The 16,498-nt window shown below is 56.9% G+C and overlaps 2 protein-coding genes across 2 annotated transcripts; one reads left to right on the top strand and one right to left on the bottom strand.

Annotated features, from left to right (window-relative positions):
* The first annotated feature begins 1,283 nt into the window (after positions 1–1,283).
* Positions 1,284–3,095, top strand: LOC111144198 (family with sequence similarity 212 member A). Its single transcript, XM_022498406.1, has 2 exons — positions 1,284–1,506; positions 2,257–3,095. The coding sequence occupies exons 1-2, from the start codon at positions 1,456–1,458 to the stop codon at positions 3,049–3,051; spliced, it is 846 nt and encodes a 281-aa protein (XP_022354114.1). The 5' UTR covers positions 1,284–1,455; the 3' UTR covers positions 3,052–3,095.
* A 206-nt stretch (positions 3,096–3,301) lies between these two features.
* On the bottom strand, positions 3,302–12,105 carry LOC111144196 (ubiquitin like modifier activating enzyme 7). Its single transcript, XM_022498404.1, has 24 exons — positions 11,885–12,105; positions 11,632–11,800; positions 11,398–11,532; positions 11,193–11,299; positions 10,752–10,842; positions 10,542–10,677; positions 10,256–10,353; positions 10,016–10,162; positions 9,403–9,585; positions 9,118–9,225; positions 8,888–8,968; positions 8,652–8,807; positions 8,382–8,547; positions 8,099–8,304; positions 7,933–7,997; positions 7,660–7,843; positions 7,512–7,586; positions 7,076–7,259; positions 6,508–6,590; positions 6,129–6,221; positions 5,845–6,036; positions 4,127–4,225; positions 3,951–4,051; positions 3,302–3,488 (listed from the first exon to the last, which is right to left on the bottom strand). The coding sequence occupies exons 1-24, from the start codon at positions 11,938–11,940 to the stop codon at positions 3,353–3,355; spliced, it is 3,051 nt and encodes a 1,016-aa protein (XP_022354112.1). The 5' UTR covers positions 11,941–12,105; the 3' UTR covers positions 3,302–3,352.
* Positions 12,106–16,498: the final 4,393 nt, after the last annotated feature.

Here is a 16,498-nt window from a genome sequence, read left to right on the forward strand (position 1 = left end):
TTCTAAGGGCCTTCAAATGGCTGATGCTTCTGCCTAGAATACCTCTTTTTGTCCGCCCCCCCTTTTTTTCTGAGCGTAAGAGAGACCATGGGGGAGGGTGCAGAGGGAGAGAGAGAATCTTAAGCAGACTCCTCACTCAGTGTGGAGCCCAACTTCAGGCTCCATCTCACTACCCTGAGATCATGACCTCAGAGGAAATCAAGAGTCAAGACACATGGGCGCCTGGGTGGCTCAGTGGGTTAAGCCTCTGCCTTTGGCTCAGGTCATGATCTCTGCAGGGAGCCCGCTCCCTCCTCCCCTTCTGTCTGCCTCTCTGCCTACTTGTGACTTCTCTGTCAAATAAATAAATAAAATCTTAAAAAAAAAAAAAAAGAGTCAAGACGCTTAATCTACTGAACCACTCAGGTGCCCCTAGAATAACCTTCTTGATCTCCCATGATGGCTCATTCAGGTCCCATACAGAATGCTGCCTCCTTTGTGAGTCCCCTCTCCCAGACTAGCCTGTCCACCCTCATTCCTGCTGTTTTGCCTACTGAGTTGTTTAGTCTGTCTCAAGTTAGACTGTATCCTGAAACCTAGCCTCCGATCGTGGAGCGGCCTCCAGGAACGGGGCTCTGACGGTTCTGGAGAGATAGTGCCGCCCTAACCCCCTGCACTCTAGGTTGGCTTGCGGTGCGGGCAAAGGGAGTGCGGGTGTCGCCGAGGTAATCACCGCTAACCGCGCTCCCCACTAGAGGGCGGCCCTGCCTAGCTCTGCCAGACGTGGGGCTGGGCCTTGGCCGGAGTCCCTCTGCTGTGCCGCCGCGAGGTCCTGTGCTCCCGGAGTCCTTACAGGGGTGGGACCCATCATTCCCAGGGTTTGTCGAGGCCCCTCCAGGAAAGGATTCAGTGGTTCGCGCCCGGAGTGGGCTACAGCAAGGCTAGGTCCGACGGTTGGGGCAGCTCTGTCCGCACGTGGGCGTGGCTGGGGGGATCCGCGCGCTCAAGGAGCTCCTGCGGGGGAGACCGCAGGCCTATCCTGGGAAAAACCGGGAAGCTGAGGCTACCGCGGGAATCGCCTTGTCTTGGGTCATGCAGTGAACCGCCCAGGGTGTGGGGGAGCCCCAGGCAGGACCCGCCCGGCTTTCAGCTACAGCCCCGCCTCTCCCTCCAGAGCTGCAGAGAAGTGGGGAGCGGGTGTCAGGCTCACCCACCCACTAGTCCTGGCCCGAGGGGCGGGGCCGCTTCAGCCCCGCCCCGCCCCCATTGGCTGCAGCACCAGGGGCGGGGCGCGGCTGCCAGATGTTGGGGCGGCGGCGGCGGCAGCGGCGGCGGCCCGAGCTGCGGAGAGCAAGGAGCCACGGAGCCAGGCGGAGGGCCGGGGCGCCGCTGGCCGGCCCGCTGGGCCTTCTCCGTGAGGCTCCCGCTGGAGTTCGAAGAGGAACTGGCAGGCCTGGCGGGGGCTCGGGCACGGGCATGCACAGCGCTCGGCTTGACAGCTTCCTGGGCCAGCTCCGCTGGGAACTGGTGAGGCTTGGGAGCGGGTGTGGCTTGTGAGGACGCATGTGGGGTGCCCCGCTGCCGTCCGGCCCGAACGACACACGGGTAGGGGGCCGCCCCGAGTGCCCATCTGAGGCAGGATGGGGGCGGGGCGGCGCAGATGGCCCAGATGGCCCGCATCGGGTTTCGGACGGTTGGGAGCTGCATTGGGCATCAAGTAACAGCCGCCCAGCTGGCGTTGCTGCCGGGGTGGCGGAGGGAGTTGGCGGGGAGAAACTTGTTTTGGGGCGGATCAGGGGGCTACGAGGGACTAAAGAAGTGCTGGCGCTGTTTGGATGCCTTCTACCCCAGACTGACCTGCACCTCCTTCTCCTACCCCTCACCCGGCAAGTGCTCTTTCTCTGAAAGAGGCTGTGAGCTTTGGGGAGCTGAATCCCTCAGGAAGCAGGGATGCTCCCCCACCCCCAGCCCTGAACAAGACCTACTTCCCGATGCAGGCAGGCCCGCAACCCTGCCTCCCGCCCTGGTGGCGGGTACCGACTTGCCCAGCTCTGCGTGCTGCAGCCTGCCAGACTGCCACCAGGTCGGCTGACGGGAGCCACACGAGCTACGTGTGCCAGGGCCCCCATACCGGCCCAGTGCCCGCTGGAGGCTGGCTGCCCAGGCCTGCAGGCCTAGCCAGCCCTCCTGGGCCTTCTGTTTGGGGACTGGTCTGGCCAGGCAGGCAGGGGTGACAAGAGCTACCCCCTCCAACTTGGGCCTTCTCTTCCTCCACAGCTGTGTGGCCGGGACACAGGCTCACCCCCCATGTCTGGCCCCCTTCCACCACCCCCCAAACCCGGCCCACGTGTTCTGCTCAGCCACCAACTCAGGGCCTCAGATGCCTTGGACGAGGACTCTGTCTGCTGTGTGGAAGAGGAGAAAGAAGGTGTGGTGATAGGCGACAAGGGTGTTGTCTTGGGGAGCCCCAGGGAGAATGCCCTGGACTGGGACTCTGGCTTCTCTGAAGTGTCGGGCAGCACGTGGAGAGAGGAAGAGCTGCCGGTACTCCAGCACCCAGCACCTGCAGCATGGCCCCCGCGTAGACAGCGCCTCTCGGCCAGTGGCATTCCCCTGCCCAGCAGAGTTCCTGGGGCCAGTGCACCACCTGCCCGCCGACCACGGCCCAAGTCTACCCCGGATGCCTGCCTGGAGCATTGGCAGGGGCTGGAAGCTGAAGACTGGACAGCAGCCCTGCTGAACAGAGGTCGCAGTCGCCAGCCCCTGGTGCTGGGGGACAACTGTTTTGCTGACTTGGTGCACAACTGGATGGAGCTGCCAGAGGCAGCGGGTGAGGGGGACGATGGAGGTGGGCCCCGTGCCCGTGCCCGGCCCCCTCAGTTCTTGCTCGGGCTCTCGGAGCAGCTGCGGCGCCAGCTGGCCAGGGCACGCAGGGCGGCGATGGCGGGAAAGAGACTATCGTGCCCACCTCGCCCGGAACCTGAACTGCCTGCAGACGTCTCACGATTTGCAGCCCTCATGAGCTGCCGCAGCCGCCAACCCATCATCTGCAATGATGTCAGCTACCTCTGACCCTGCCCTCCAGCCTGGGACAATAAAGGCCTTTCTCTGGACTATCCTGGTTCCATGCCCCTGAGGCTCTAGGAGGTGGCTCCAGCCCTTTGAGACACAGTCTAGGCAGGCGAATCTAGAGAGCCTTTTCTCTCCCTGCAGGGGTCCCCTTCACGTCCATGTCACACGCCCTGTGCATTACTGCCCCATGTTTCATCATCCGTCTCCACGTAAACCCTCCTGCAACAAGCATTTATTGAGTGCCTACTGTGGGCTCGAGATGCAGGGCTCCATGGAGCCGGAGGACAGGGCTGCTGTCCTGTCACACAGCTAGCTGGTAGTGCAGGGGTGGGAAGGTAGTGTCCTCCTCCTCACCCTCACAGCTGAGCTCCAGCACCAGCACCCGCTGCCCTGGCTGAGGCTTCCGGCCTGTCACCTGACGCACCAGTTCCGTCACCCTGGTAGTGTGGCAGGGAAGGGGTTGGGGGTGATTGGCTAAGTGAGCAGCAGGAGGCAGAGTGACCGGGGATGGACCCGAGGGTGCTGATGGGCCATAAGGAGCTCAAGCTGGGGGCAGGAGCAGCTCAAGACCGGAAACATCTGAAACTATTTTAGGAGCAGCAGGCAGGGCGGGCAGGAGGCAGGAAGCTGCGAGTCCCCTGGGAGTGGGCTGTGAAAGGGGGGCTTAGTGGGGTGTGGAGGAGCTGATGGGGCTGGCCAAGCAGGCAGCTGGGAGGCCCCTCCTCAGGTTTTCGGTCCTCACCCCACCCCCAGCCCATTTGCTGGCTCCATTTGGCAAAAGAAAGCCTCAGGAGTGTGTGAGGGGCCCAAATGGGGTTGGGAAGAGGAAAGGCGTCATGTGTCTCAACGCCAGCCTCCAGGAACAGAACAAGGCCCGCTGAAGCCTGGTGTGGGCTTACCTGAGAGCCAGGCGCTGGGCCTGCTTTTCAGGCGACCACCTTGCCGAGTAGAGTAGGGCCTTCCCAAACAGCAGCATCTTCACCCTCAGCCCAAATTGTTCCTAGAGAGAGACAGGTAAGGGGCCAGCTAGGCCAGGTCCATGCCCGGCCTAAAAGCAGGGAGGGATGGGGCTCACCTCGAGATAGGCCAGCAGTAACTCCAGGGTCTTCTCTGGCTGCCCAGCGGGCACCTCCAGGCGGTTCCAACAGGTCCAGGTCCATGTCAGGGGATGTAACTGGGGGGGGAGGGCAGTGAGAGGCTTCTCACATACACCCTCCCCCTACCCATTACCAGCAGCTCATGGCCCCTTTCCTAGAGGAGGAGCTGGACTAGAGGCAGGAAACAGAAGCCAGGGGGGTGGGGTTGGAAGGTGGGATCTGGGCCCAGAGTCCCAGCACCCTCCCTGCCTATGCTGGGGCCAGCACAGGAAATGGGGCTATGGGGCCCCCCCGCACAGGGAAACAGGCAATCCATCACGCAGGCGGGTTGTGTGTGCGTGGGGGGGGGGGCAATTTTTCCTGAGGAAGCAGAAGCAGGGCCGCTGCAGTCACTGATAAAGCTGCTTGAGCCTCAAATGCAAGGCTGGGAGCTGGGGTGGTGGGGGTGGACATCCTGCCCCCGTCCCGTCATTCTGTATTGCCAGGGTGTTGGACTACATGGGCACAGAGGATCAAGGGGCACAATGATCACTAGGGCCCCACTGGCTAAGAGACCCCAGCAGGGACACAGTCCACAGAGGCCTCCTCTTCCTGTTCCCTTTCCTTCCCTATTTCAAGAGTCTTGGGGTTCTAGTGCGGGGAGCTGAGGGTGGCAGGGGGCCAGGGGCCAGGAAGGGGGCTCTGCCAGCTCCCCCAGAAAGAACAGTGGGGTCAAGCTGAGATGAGGCCAGAGGTGAGTTGTGGGGGGGACCGTCCTCTGCCCCCTCCCCCTCCACCATAGACAAAGGAGCTTATGTGCTAGCTGGAGGAGAGGCCCTTCACAAAAGAGCTCTGTGTACTGTGCCCTGAGGGACCCCAGGCCTGCTCAGCAAAAGCCCAGTGCTGGCCCATGACCTCTCCCCTCTCCCCTGGTGAGGGCATTCTCTCCACCCCCTCTCCCGTGCCCCGAGAAAATGCCAACTACTGCCGAGCCTGGGCGCACAGCCAGGGGCATTCACAGGCCCTGCACTTGGAGGAACACACACACACACACACACACACACACACACACACACGACCAGGAACGCCTGCATGTGTACTCACATGCACACCCATGCACACCCACAGCGAAGAAGAGCCTTGTACTCCCATCTGGCACACAGATGTACAAGCATGCTCCCTCCGTGCCCACATGCCACAGGGCCAAGGATGCCCAGACCCCTGTGCACTCACACGCACAAAACGAACGCACACATCCCCACCTGTGGCAGTGAACTCAGTGCCCTTTAACTCAGCTTGGAGGGAGTGGGCCAGGGTCCCCATGCTCTGCAGGGGCGGAAGTTAGGCTCTGTTTGGGGCTAGGGCTCTAGTGCCCCCTCCCTACCACCTCCCCCATTAGGGGCTCTACTACAAGGAGGAGGCTGTGAGGCTTGTCTGACTCCGCTAATGAGTTAAAGCTGCAGCAACCCCCAGACCCAGGGCAGGGGAGGGGTGAGGGGTGAGGGGTGAGGGAAGCTGATGGCTGCTTCCTGTGTCTGACAGGTCCCAGTCTGGCTTCACAGCAGGAAGCTGGCTGGAGGGAGTCTTAAGGACTCCCCCAGAGTCTGGGTTCTAGTGTGAGCCCAGAGCCAGAGGAAAGCCCGTTTTGGTAGGTACAGGAAAGACCCAGGCCTGTGGGGCGGGGGGGGGGGGGGTGGTAGGCGGGTGAAGGGCTCACCTTCTGGACAGTGGGGGCACAAGGCTCCCAGCGCTCAAAGCGGTTTTCGGCCAGATGCAGGTAGCTGTGGCGAAAGGCACGGAGGGGCCGTGGCCCACCTACCACCTTGTATAGTTCCAGGCCCACCAGGCCTGCCACAGCTGCTGTGGTGGTGGCAATGGCTGGGATAATCTGGCCCACGATTCGCTTGCTCTGCCAAGGACAGGAGATTTGCTCTGGGCCCGAGGTGTAGGGCTAGAGTTTGACCCCCACCTCCGGGCCTGAGCCCCAAGGGGCAGAGTTACCTGTGAGCGGTTGGCAGGGGGGATCCCATAGTTCTGAGCTCGCAGGCTTGCTGCCGCTGCCACAAAATCCACATGGAAGTTGCTATCATTGTCCTGTGAGGCCCAAGTCCCGACAGAGTTAACATGGCCTCAGATTCCCTCACCATGGCTGACTGCATGTCCCCGCACAGGTCTTCCCACAGTTCTGGGGGGGAGGGGGCATGCTGACATCTGCCTCCCTTATCAGATAAGGAAGCAGAGGCTCAGGGAAGGTGATCTGCTTTGGGGGTCCTGCCAGGAGGAGAATTCAGGCCAAGGGAACTTCAAAGCCACCTTCTTAGCTCTTGACCTTCCCCAACAACCTCCCCAGCTTGCCCCTCACCCCTGCTTGGGCTCCCACCTTCTCGAACTTCAGGGGCTCCAGGGGAGGGCTCCTGTTCCAGACCTTCAGCACTTGGTGCAGCTTCTTCAGCTGCTCAGGGCCTGGCAGAGGAAGGGGGTGACAGGCAGTTCTCAGCACCCACCTCCCGCCCTCTCCCTGGAGCCTGGTGCCTGGTGCCTAGTCTTACTCTTCCCTAAGCCTAAACCAACTATGTTCAGAGAGATCCCCTGATGGGCACTGCAGTCTGTCCAGCAGCCCGAGCCTTGCGCCTTGCGCGCACCTACGGAATTCTGTCCTCACCTGGGGACCATAGCTGGGGACTCTCCAGGGCCCAGTGGTTTCTGGAGTCTTTTTTGCTGAAAATCTGCCATGGGAACAGGGGTGTGGGGGGTGTGGGCAGCAGGGAGAGGGCCTACTGAGGGGCTAGAGGAGGAGCCCAAACCTCGAAAGAAGCAAGGTCAGAGGGCCTGAGAGAGAGTGAATTGGCAGCAGGGCCCCCAGGCCCCATCTTCCTTCTGTAGCTTAGGCTCAGGACAGGGCCAGGCCTTTGGAAGGCAGCACAGGGGGCCAGACCCAGGGACCTCACCAAACTCAGCAGAAGCCCCAGCTAGTTCCAGGTCACTACGAGAGATGGGGGCCAAGGCCTGGGGCACAGGCAGCGGCAGTGACTCCAGTAGTTCCCTGAGCGCCGTCTGGTCCCGGGAGCCAGGGAGCCCATGCATCTGGGCATACAGGTTAGCAGCTGCCAGCACGTAGAGGAGGTGTGTGTCCTGCAGTCAGACCAAGAGCATGCGCAGATGCGTGGGTGTGAGTGAGCATGCTCAGGTGCGTGGGGTGGGGGGCACCGGCCATTTGTGGAGTCACTGGAGTGCCTGCCTCGGTCCTACACATGGACACCCACAGATGCACAAATGTGGCATGGCATCTTCAGCACCTGTGCCCCTCTGCAGAATACAGAGGTGCCTACCTCGGCTCTGAGGGGTCACATCCCCACCTTGGGGTTCCCAAGGGACCCCACTCACTTGGCTGGCATCAAACTCCAAGGGCTTGGGACACTGTTTGCGACCCGACCAGAAAAGAGTTCCATCCTCTAGCACCTAGGGGAAGGGAGGTGGTTGGGCTCAGTCTGGTTCCCCCAAACCCTCCGCCTCCTGATCCCTAGACACCCACTTTATCAGGTGGGAAATGGCTCAGCAGCTGCCTGATGCCATAATGGAAGCGTCGTTGCCAGTGGCCCAGGGCCCACACCACACAGTCTTGCCAGGTCTGTGGACGCTGTCTCAGGACACCCAGCACCTCCTCCAGCAGGGTTAGCACCTGCGGCCCATCTGTTTCTGCCAGAGAAGTGAGTGCCCTGCAGAGAGAGGAGGTTTGAGGCTAAGCCCTGAAGACTCTGACCCTAGGGTCTCTGGACTCCCATCCACGCCCTCTTGGTGGCCTTACTCTTGGTGGCGGTTGATGGTCTCAGCAGACAGACGGAAGAGCCCCTCAAACTCGTCCCGGGCCCACTGTGGGGCAGAGAATCACCATAAGGTGTCAGGCGGGGAGCAGGTCTGCAGCTAGGGGCGGAGCTGGGTGGGGTCAGGGGGGTCTCTGGGGTGCTTCCTACCTGCAAGGTGTGCTCGACTGAGCTGGGGAAGTGCCGCAGGGTGCAGACAGGGTAGGTAGCCCCTTCAGCAGCTAAACCCGAGGGGGGCGCTCTGTAGACATCAGTCACATGTGGCACGAACACGTAAGCATGGCCTGAGGTGCCCTGTGTCCCCGCCTCCAGCAGTGGCTTCAGATAGTGGGTGCAGCGAGCAGCCACATAGTGGCCTAGCAAGGGGGCAGAGGGTCAGGAGTGGGGCTGGCACGGCCTTGAATAAGGGGCTAAGTGTCAAGTTTCCACTCACGGGCCTGGAAACTGTCCAAGGCAGCAGCCACGCCATCCACATGGGAGAAGAAGTTGTCCTCGTAGATGTGCTCTGTTGTAGGATCCAGCGGGTGGGTGAGTGGGGTCACCTGCAAGTGTGAATTCAGGCGACGAGTGGCCTCTGCGGCTACCTCTGCCTTGGGCCTCTGAGAAGAAAACAGGAAGATGTTGGGTGTGGGTGGGTGGGTGTTGAGGGTGGCGCACCATGGACAGTCCGGGATGCAAGACGTGCATAGGGCCCAGCACTCACACCAATGTCCTGGGTCCTGAAGAGGAACTGACGGCTGAGATTGGAGCGCTCTATGTGGTCCATGTCGGCAACAGTCACGCCCCCGCTGTCCCCGGCCCCCAGGCCCATTAGGGCAAAACCTTTGAGCAGCTCACAGCCGATAGCTCCAGCACCCACCTGCCAGCAGGAGCAGCCTTAGTGGGAGGGCCTCACCTGGCCCTCCCACAGACCTCTCCCAGCTGGGCCACAAAGCTCACCAGCAGGTAGTGCTGCCTGCTCAGCTTCTCCTGAAAACCAGCCCCAAACACTGCGATTTGTCCATCATAGCGGCAATGTCTCTAGGAGACACAGACAGGGCTCAGTGATGGCTGTGCTGTGCCTCCCTCTCACGCCGACTTTTCCAGGTCAGGATTCCTGGACTGTTGTTCCTTCTCCTTCCCTGGTCTGACGTTTGGAGAACGCTTGCAGCCCTACCCTAGGTTCTTACCGGTACACAGTCCTCTGGTGTGGGAAGGGGCTCCCCATCTTCTGGAAGGCAATCGAGGGCATCAAAGTAAAGCCACTGGTCCAGGGGCATGAACTTCCTGGAGACTGCCTAGAGGCCAGAACTTCAGGGTAGGGACTCCTGCCAGCTCCAAGCTGCCTTTGATCCTGGCTGGGCTTCACCAGACCAGTGAAGTCGCCAGGGCCGCTGTCTGGTGCTGGCACCCTCCGGCACCCACACAGATCTCCACACCCTTCCCAGTCTCATCCTGCCTGTGCCTCTGCCCACCTTCAGCACTTCCTGGGCAGCCACCGCACCCAGCATGGCTGCCATGGGGCTCAAGCCACCAGCACTACTCAGGGCGACTGTCTGCACTAGATCCTCATCCAGCAGCTCTTCCAGCGGCTCTCCTTCTGTCCCCTTCAGTGGTTCCAGGGACCGGGCCAGGCCCACCACCTTCTCTGCATCAGCCTGTGGAGGAGGACTCTGTGGGCATGGCAGCCCTGGCCTGGGCTCTCTCCCCCACTCAAACCCTTCATGAGCCCATCCCCCGATTCCATAGAAGAGGGAGCAGTGCCTAAACGTGAAGGCCCAAACCAGCTGTCAGACTGTGTGGCCCACCAGAGGATGCCTAGACAGTACCTGCAGAGACTTCGCCAACGTGGCTAGACATTTCAGCCCAGAGCTGAGGGGGGAGGAGGCGGCCAGGGTCCCTGGGCCTTGTGCCTAGTACTTTCAGGGACCCGGTCTCTGGTCCAAAGACAGTGCTATCACTTCCTTTATGTAAGTGGGAAGCTGCCTCTGGGTTTATAACTCGGGTCTGTGAGATAATCACTGTTGCTTTCTGGTAGGTGAGACCCCAATAAGATAGGCTCGGGGGAGAAGCAACGGGGCCACTCACAGGATCCCACGGCTGGGGCAGGCGGCCATTGAGGCTCTGGAACTCGTGCAGTGCACGGAAGGCCTGATGTAGGCAGCGGGCACGGTGAGCTTCCTCCGAACCCTGCGCCACCACATGGGGCTGGAGGAGGGCTACATCCAGGGGCTTCTGTAACAGGTACTCAGCTCAGGGTCAGGTTCAGAACACTGCGGGGCCCTTGAGGCTCCCAAGCTCCCCCATCTCAGATGCACTTGCACTCACATGGCTCACAGTCTTGGATCTCTTGACCTCAGTGATGGCCCCACCACGCAAGTAAGGGGAGAAAATTGCTGTGTTCCCAATCTCCAAGGTTCCGTCCTCTGGGGGAGATCCAGCCTCGTCAGTATGACCTCTGAACCTGAGTTGTTCTTCATACCCTATCCTGTCTTGTGCCTCTGTCCTTGACCTTGCTCCACACTGAGGAAGGTGGAGGGAGAACCTATCCCCAAGGACCAGGCTGCGTGTACGCCCCGGGGTGGGGGCTTGAGGACTGAGTGGGTTGGCTTACCCTGTACGTGGATAGGCCGGGGATCACAGCCGTTGAGCTCAACCATGCCCTCAATGCCTGAGAAAGTCACCAGATCCCCATCACGGAAGTAGTGGACATCGGCCTCTTTTCTCAGGGTGAGAATTCCAGGGGAGCCCTGGAGAAGAGGTGGCTTGGCTCAGGGGTGCCCCCACTTGGTCAGCAGCTGAGCACCCACACTTCAGCACCCACCTGGGAGATGTGCTGGATGGCAGCTGTCAGAGGCTCTGACTCTGTAGGGTCCTGCACGGTGAAGTCCTCACCGAAGTCACAGAACAGCTGCCTGTGGTGGGGTGGTAGGGGTCACTGAGCCAGCCCAGCGGTTACTCACCATGCTTGCTGCTAAGGGTGGGAGACACTAGGCACAGCCCAGAAGGCCAGCCCTGGGGAAGGGATGCTGGGAGAGGCTTGGAAGCTGGAACTTGAGGGAATTACTGGAGCAGGTGTGGAGACTGGGGTGGAGGAAGCAGAGGGTGGGACTGGGGGCTGCAATCAGAAGGGGGTGCTAGGACAGGCCTGGGGCTGGGGGCAGAGGGGCACAGGAGCAAGCCTGGGGATCTGGACAGCCCCAGGGACAGGACCAGGCCAGTTGCCACCTGTGCTGTGGCAGGTCAGGCCGGGAGTCTCACTCACCCCACAAGGCCCCGAGTATCGGCCACCAGAAAGCAGATTTTGAGCTTGTGGCATAAAGCGCCCACCTCCAGCTGCTCCTCCAGCTTCGAGGCAGTCAGCACCACCACCTGGGTGGAACCCATGATCAGCAGGGCCAGACCCGCTGCTCAGCGCAGGGCCAGAGGAAGAGACCTGGCTCACCTGGAGAGTGGGGCAGGGAGGGTACCTGGAAGTCCAACAGCAGCTCCTCGGTGATGTCACCTGTGTGTACACACACTTGGACGGCGCCGTTGAGCTTAGCCACAGGTTCCTGAGATGCCTCAGCCCTACTCTTTTTCAAGTCCTTCTCAGAGAGGAAAAACTAGGGCGAGACCCAGCGTGCCTCAGGCAAGGGGATTTCTCTTGGGCCCCACCCCCACCCTGGCCTGGGAACCCATAGTACCCCTCCCATGCCCCTTACCTGGGCAGCCAGGTCAGACCAACAGGTGGGGTGGGGGTCATGCAGTGTGAGGCTGCCCACACCCATCAGGACCAAGTTTTTGGCCACCTCGGCCCCCAGACCCTGAAGGCCCGATAGCAGAACCTTGGCTCCCTGAATCCTCTGCATGGCTGGCAAGTCCAGCACATACCTGTGGAGGGGCAATGAGAAGGTAGGCAGTGGGAGGCCAGAAGTCAGGAGGCCACCCCACTCCCTTCCCCACCTCGGGCCTCACAACTGCCGTGAGTACAGCTGCTCATCCACCAGCTTGGCAGTCTCCAGGACACCCATCCTCAGGCGGGAGGCAAGATGGCAGGCTGCAGCTCCTATAGACAGGGTCGCTGTGTGGGAGGCTGTGCCCACGGAGACCAGCAGCCCATAGCAGCCAGTGCAAAGATGCACTAAGTTTCCGGGAGTGAAGGACGCTACTGCTCACAGCTTTCTTCCTGGCTTTTCTGTCATTTCAGGGAAAGGGAAAGTGAAACTAGACTGAGCCAGCTCCTGGTCCTGCCTCCAGAGAGATCTGGCAGCTGGAGGGCACAGGCAAAGTGGGATGGAACTCTAGGATATTTGGCCTCTGGGCAAGCAGGTATCTTTTTCTTTTCTTTTTTTTTTTTTTAAAGATTTTATTTATTTGACAGAGAGAGAGAGATCACAAGTAGGCAGAGAGGCAGGCAGAGAGAGAGAGGGGAGGAAGCAGGCTCCCTGAGGAGCAGAGAGCCCGATGCGGGGCTTGATCCCAGGACCCTGGGATCATGACCTGAGCCGAAGGCAGAGGCTTTAACCCACTGAGCCACCCAGGCGCCCCTATCTTTTTCTTTTTTTAAGATTTATTTATTTGAAAGAGAAAGAGCAGGTGCATGTGAGTTGGGGGAGGACCAGAGGGAGAGAATCTTTAAGCAGACTTCCAGCTGAGCATGGAGCCCAAGGACGCAGGGTTCCCTCCCAGGACCCATGAGATCATGACCTGAGCTGAAACTGGGAGTTGGGTGCTCAACCAGCTGAGTCCCCCAGGTGCTCCAGCAGGTATCTGTCTTGAGGACAGGAGCCATGGAAGGGATGCAGGTGGGCTGGAGGCCATGGTCTCCTGTAGGTCCCTAAATGTCCAAACCTTGGGCCCCATTCCCCTCAGTGTCGATGCCTGAACGGGCTTCCTGCCCACAGAGTGCTGGCAGAAGCCCCCGTGTCCTGAGGACTCACCTGGTCCCTAACACAGGACAGAGCTGGTCCCATTCCAGAGGCTGTGGGAACTTGTGAGGCTTACGTTGCCCCATCCCCGGAGCCCAAAGCACAGATCCAGGTGAAGCCTGACATCTTTGGGAGTACCTACTTGGCCCTGGGCCCACTCCTGAGGATAAGGATTCTCCCTTGCCCACAGCTGCCAGCTCAGAACAGACGGCAGTCCTAGGTGACCAGTCAGGGAATGAGTCCTGGAACTCAAAGAGAATGGTCAGTCTCTGAGCGCCAGACCTCAGAGTGGCACCCATGGAGCAGCTGTGGTCACGTGTGTCCTTACTTTTCCTTTCAACTTTTATTTTGAAATAATTACAGACTCAAAGGACGTTGCAAAAACAGTAGAGGTCCTGTGTACCCATCCCCCAGAGATGTGTCCTTCTGCCTCCTTAGGAATTTGGGGCCAGTTCTCTGGAGGGTGGACCACAGGTCTCCATAAAACTCCACAACAGGGGCGGCTGGGTGGGTTAGTGGGTTAAGCCTCTGCCTTCTGCTCAGGTCATGATCTCAGGGTCCTGGAATCGAGTCCTGCATCGGGCTCTCTGATCGACGGGGAGCCTGCTTCCTCCTCTCTCTCTCCCTCTGCCTGCCTCTCTGCCTACTTGTGACCTCTCTGTCAAATAAACAAATAAAATCTTTAAAAAAAAAAAAAAAAGAACTCCACAACAGCTAGACCAGATGTGGTCATGGATTCTTTTTTTTTTTTTTTTAAAGATTTCATTTATTTACTTAACAGAGAGAGAGAGAGAGAGAGAGAGAGAGAGAGAACAGCAGGGGGAGCAGCAGGCAGAGGGAGAGGGAGAAACAAGCTCACTGAGCAGGGACCCTGAAGCAGAGCTCGATCCCAGGACCCTGGGATCATGACCTGAGCCAAAGGCAGACGCTCAATGACTGAGCTACCCAGGCCCCCCCCTTTTTTTAAATTGAGGTAAAATTCATATAACATTAAAATAACCATTTTAAAGTGTTAAAGTTATGCAGCTATCAACTCTCTGTAGTTTCAAAATTTTTCATAACCTACGAACAACCCCCACCGCATTAGTGACTGTTCATTCCCTACCCCGATCCCCCCGCAAATACTTAGATTCTTTCTGCCTCCAGGGATTTACATAGTCTGGATGTTTCTGTAAAAGGAATCATACAAAATGTGACCTTTGATATCTGCTCTCTTTCACTCAGCATGTTTTTGAGGGTCATCCAAATTATAGCATGTATCAGTACTTCGTTCCTTCTTACGGCTGAAAAATATCCCATCATAGGACTATATCATGATTTGTTTATCCAGTCACCTGTGGATGGACATTTGACTTGTTTCTATTTACTGGGAGTGTCATATGTACTGGGTACAGAAATCAGGGCCAGACTGTCTTTTTCTGGCTGGCTTATTCCACTTAGCAAATATCTTTAAGGTCCATCCATATTGTAATAGATTACAGAATTTCTTTCCCTTTTAAAGCCACATCATAGTCCTTAGATGTATGTACGACATTTTGCTTATTCATTCACTGGGGGATGGATACTTGGGGGGCTTCCATTCTTTAGCTATTGTGAATAATGGTGTTATGAACATGGTGGTACAAATCTCTCTTTGGGATCCTGCTTCCAGTTCTTTTGAGTAAATACGCAGAGGGGGAATTGCTGGATATGGTAATTGGATATGGTAATATGGATATGGTAATTCTATTTTAGTTTTTTGAGGAGCTGCCATACTGTTTTGCAGAGTGGCTGTACCATTTGACGTTCTCACCAACAGTGCACAAGGGTTCCAATTTGTCCAAATTCTTCCTAACACTTGTTTTCTGTTTTTTAGATACTAGCCATCCCAATGGGTGTGAGGTGGTATCTCATGGTAGTTTTAATTCATACTTCCCTAATGTTTAGTGATATTGAATATCTTTCATGTGCTTATTGGTCCCTCAGCGTCTTTGGAGAAATGTCTATTGCAGTCTTTTGTCTGTTTTTTTCTTCAAAAAATTTTTTAAAGATTTTATTTATTTATTTGACACACAGAAAGAGATTACAAGTAGGCAGAGAGGCAGACAGAGAGAGGAGGAAGCAGGCTCCCTGCTGAGCAGAGATCCTGACACGGGACTCGATCCCAGGACCCTGAGATCATGACCCGAGCTGAAGGCAGAGGCTTAACTCACTGAGCCACCCAGGCGCCCTTTTCCCTCAAATTTTTATTTAAATTCTTGTTAGTTAACATACAGCACAATATTGGTTTCAGGAAAATTCAGTGATTCATCACTTACGTGCAACACCCAGGGGTCATCACAAGTGCTCTCTTTAATACCTGTCACCCTTCTAGCCCATCCCCTCACCTCCCTCACTCCGTCAACCCTCAGTCTGTTCTCTAAGAGTATCATGGTGGAGCGCCTGGGTGGCTCAGTTGGTTAAGCATTTGCCTTTGGCTTGGGTCATGATCTCAGGGTTCTAGAATTGGGCCCCTTGTCAGGCTCCCTGCTCACCCTCCTGTACCCTCCTCCCCTCCCCTGCCACTGCTCATGCTCTCTCTCTCTCAAATAAATAAATAAACTCTTTTTTTAAAAAAGTCTCTTATGGTTTATTTCCCCCGCTCTCTGCCTTATGTTCTTCTGTTTTGTTTCTTAAATTCCATGTATGAGTGAAATCATATGATATTTGTCTTTCTCTGACTTTTTTCATTTAGCATAATACACTGTAGCTCCTTCCATGTCCTTGCAAATGGCAAGATTTCATTCCTTTTGATGGCTGAGTAATATTCCATTGTGTGTATATACTACACCTTTATCCATTCATCGGTCGATGGACATTGGGTTCTTTCCATAGTTTGGCTATTGTTGATAATGCTGCTATGAACAAAGGGTGCATGTATGCCTTCAAATCTGTAGTTTTGTATCCTTTGGGTAAATCCCTAGTAGTGCACCTGCTGGGTCACAGGGTACTTATATTTTCAACTTTTTGAGGAACCTCCATTTTTAAAAAAGATTTTATTTATTTGAGAGAGAGACAGCCAGAGAGGGAACACAAGCAGGGGGAGTGGGAGAGGGAGAAGTAGGCTTCCCACAGAATAAGGAGCCTGACACAGGGCTCGATCACAGAACCCCGGGATCATGACCTGAGCCCAAGGCAGATGCTGAACTGAGCCACCTAGGCACCCCTTGAGGAATGTCCATACTGTTTTCCAGAGTGGAGGCATAATTTGGCATTCTCACCTACATTGCAAGAGGGTTCCCCTTTCTCTGCATCCTCACCAACATTTGTTGTTTCCTGTGTTGTTAATTTTAGCCATTCTGACAGGTGCAAGGTGGTATCTCATCGTCTCTTGCCCATTTTCAAATTGGATTTTTGTTTTTGACTTTTAGAAGTTCTCTATATATTTGGGATATTATCCCTTATCAGATATATGATTCAAAAATACTTTCTCCTTTCTTTGGGTTTCCTTTTTACTATGTGGACAGTGTCTTTTTGGTGTTAACCCTTTTTAAAAAATTTTTCGATAGAATTGCCAGTGAAGCTATCTTGTTCTGGGCTTTTCTTTCTTGGGAGTTGTTTTTTTAAAAGATTTATTGAAAGAAAGAGAAAGAGTGTGTGCACGTGTGAATTGGGAGAGGGGCAGAGGGAGAGATTCTCCAAG

Source organism: Enhydra lutris, unplaced genomic scaffold (genome assembly GCF_002288905.1).
Source record: "Enhydra lutris kenyoni isolate GAN:26980312 unplaced genomic scaffold, ASM228890v2 scaffoldscaffold10, whole genome shotgun sequence".
In the NCBI taxonomy this organism is placed as follows: domain Eukaryota; kingdom Metazoa; phylum Chordata; class Mammalia; order Carnivora; family Mustelidae; genus Enhydra; species Enhydra lutris.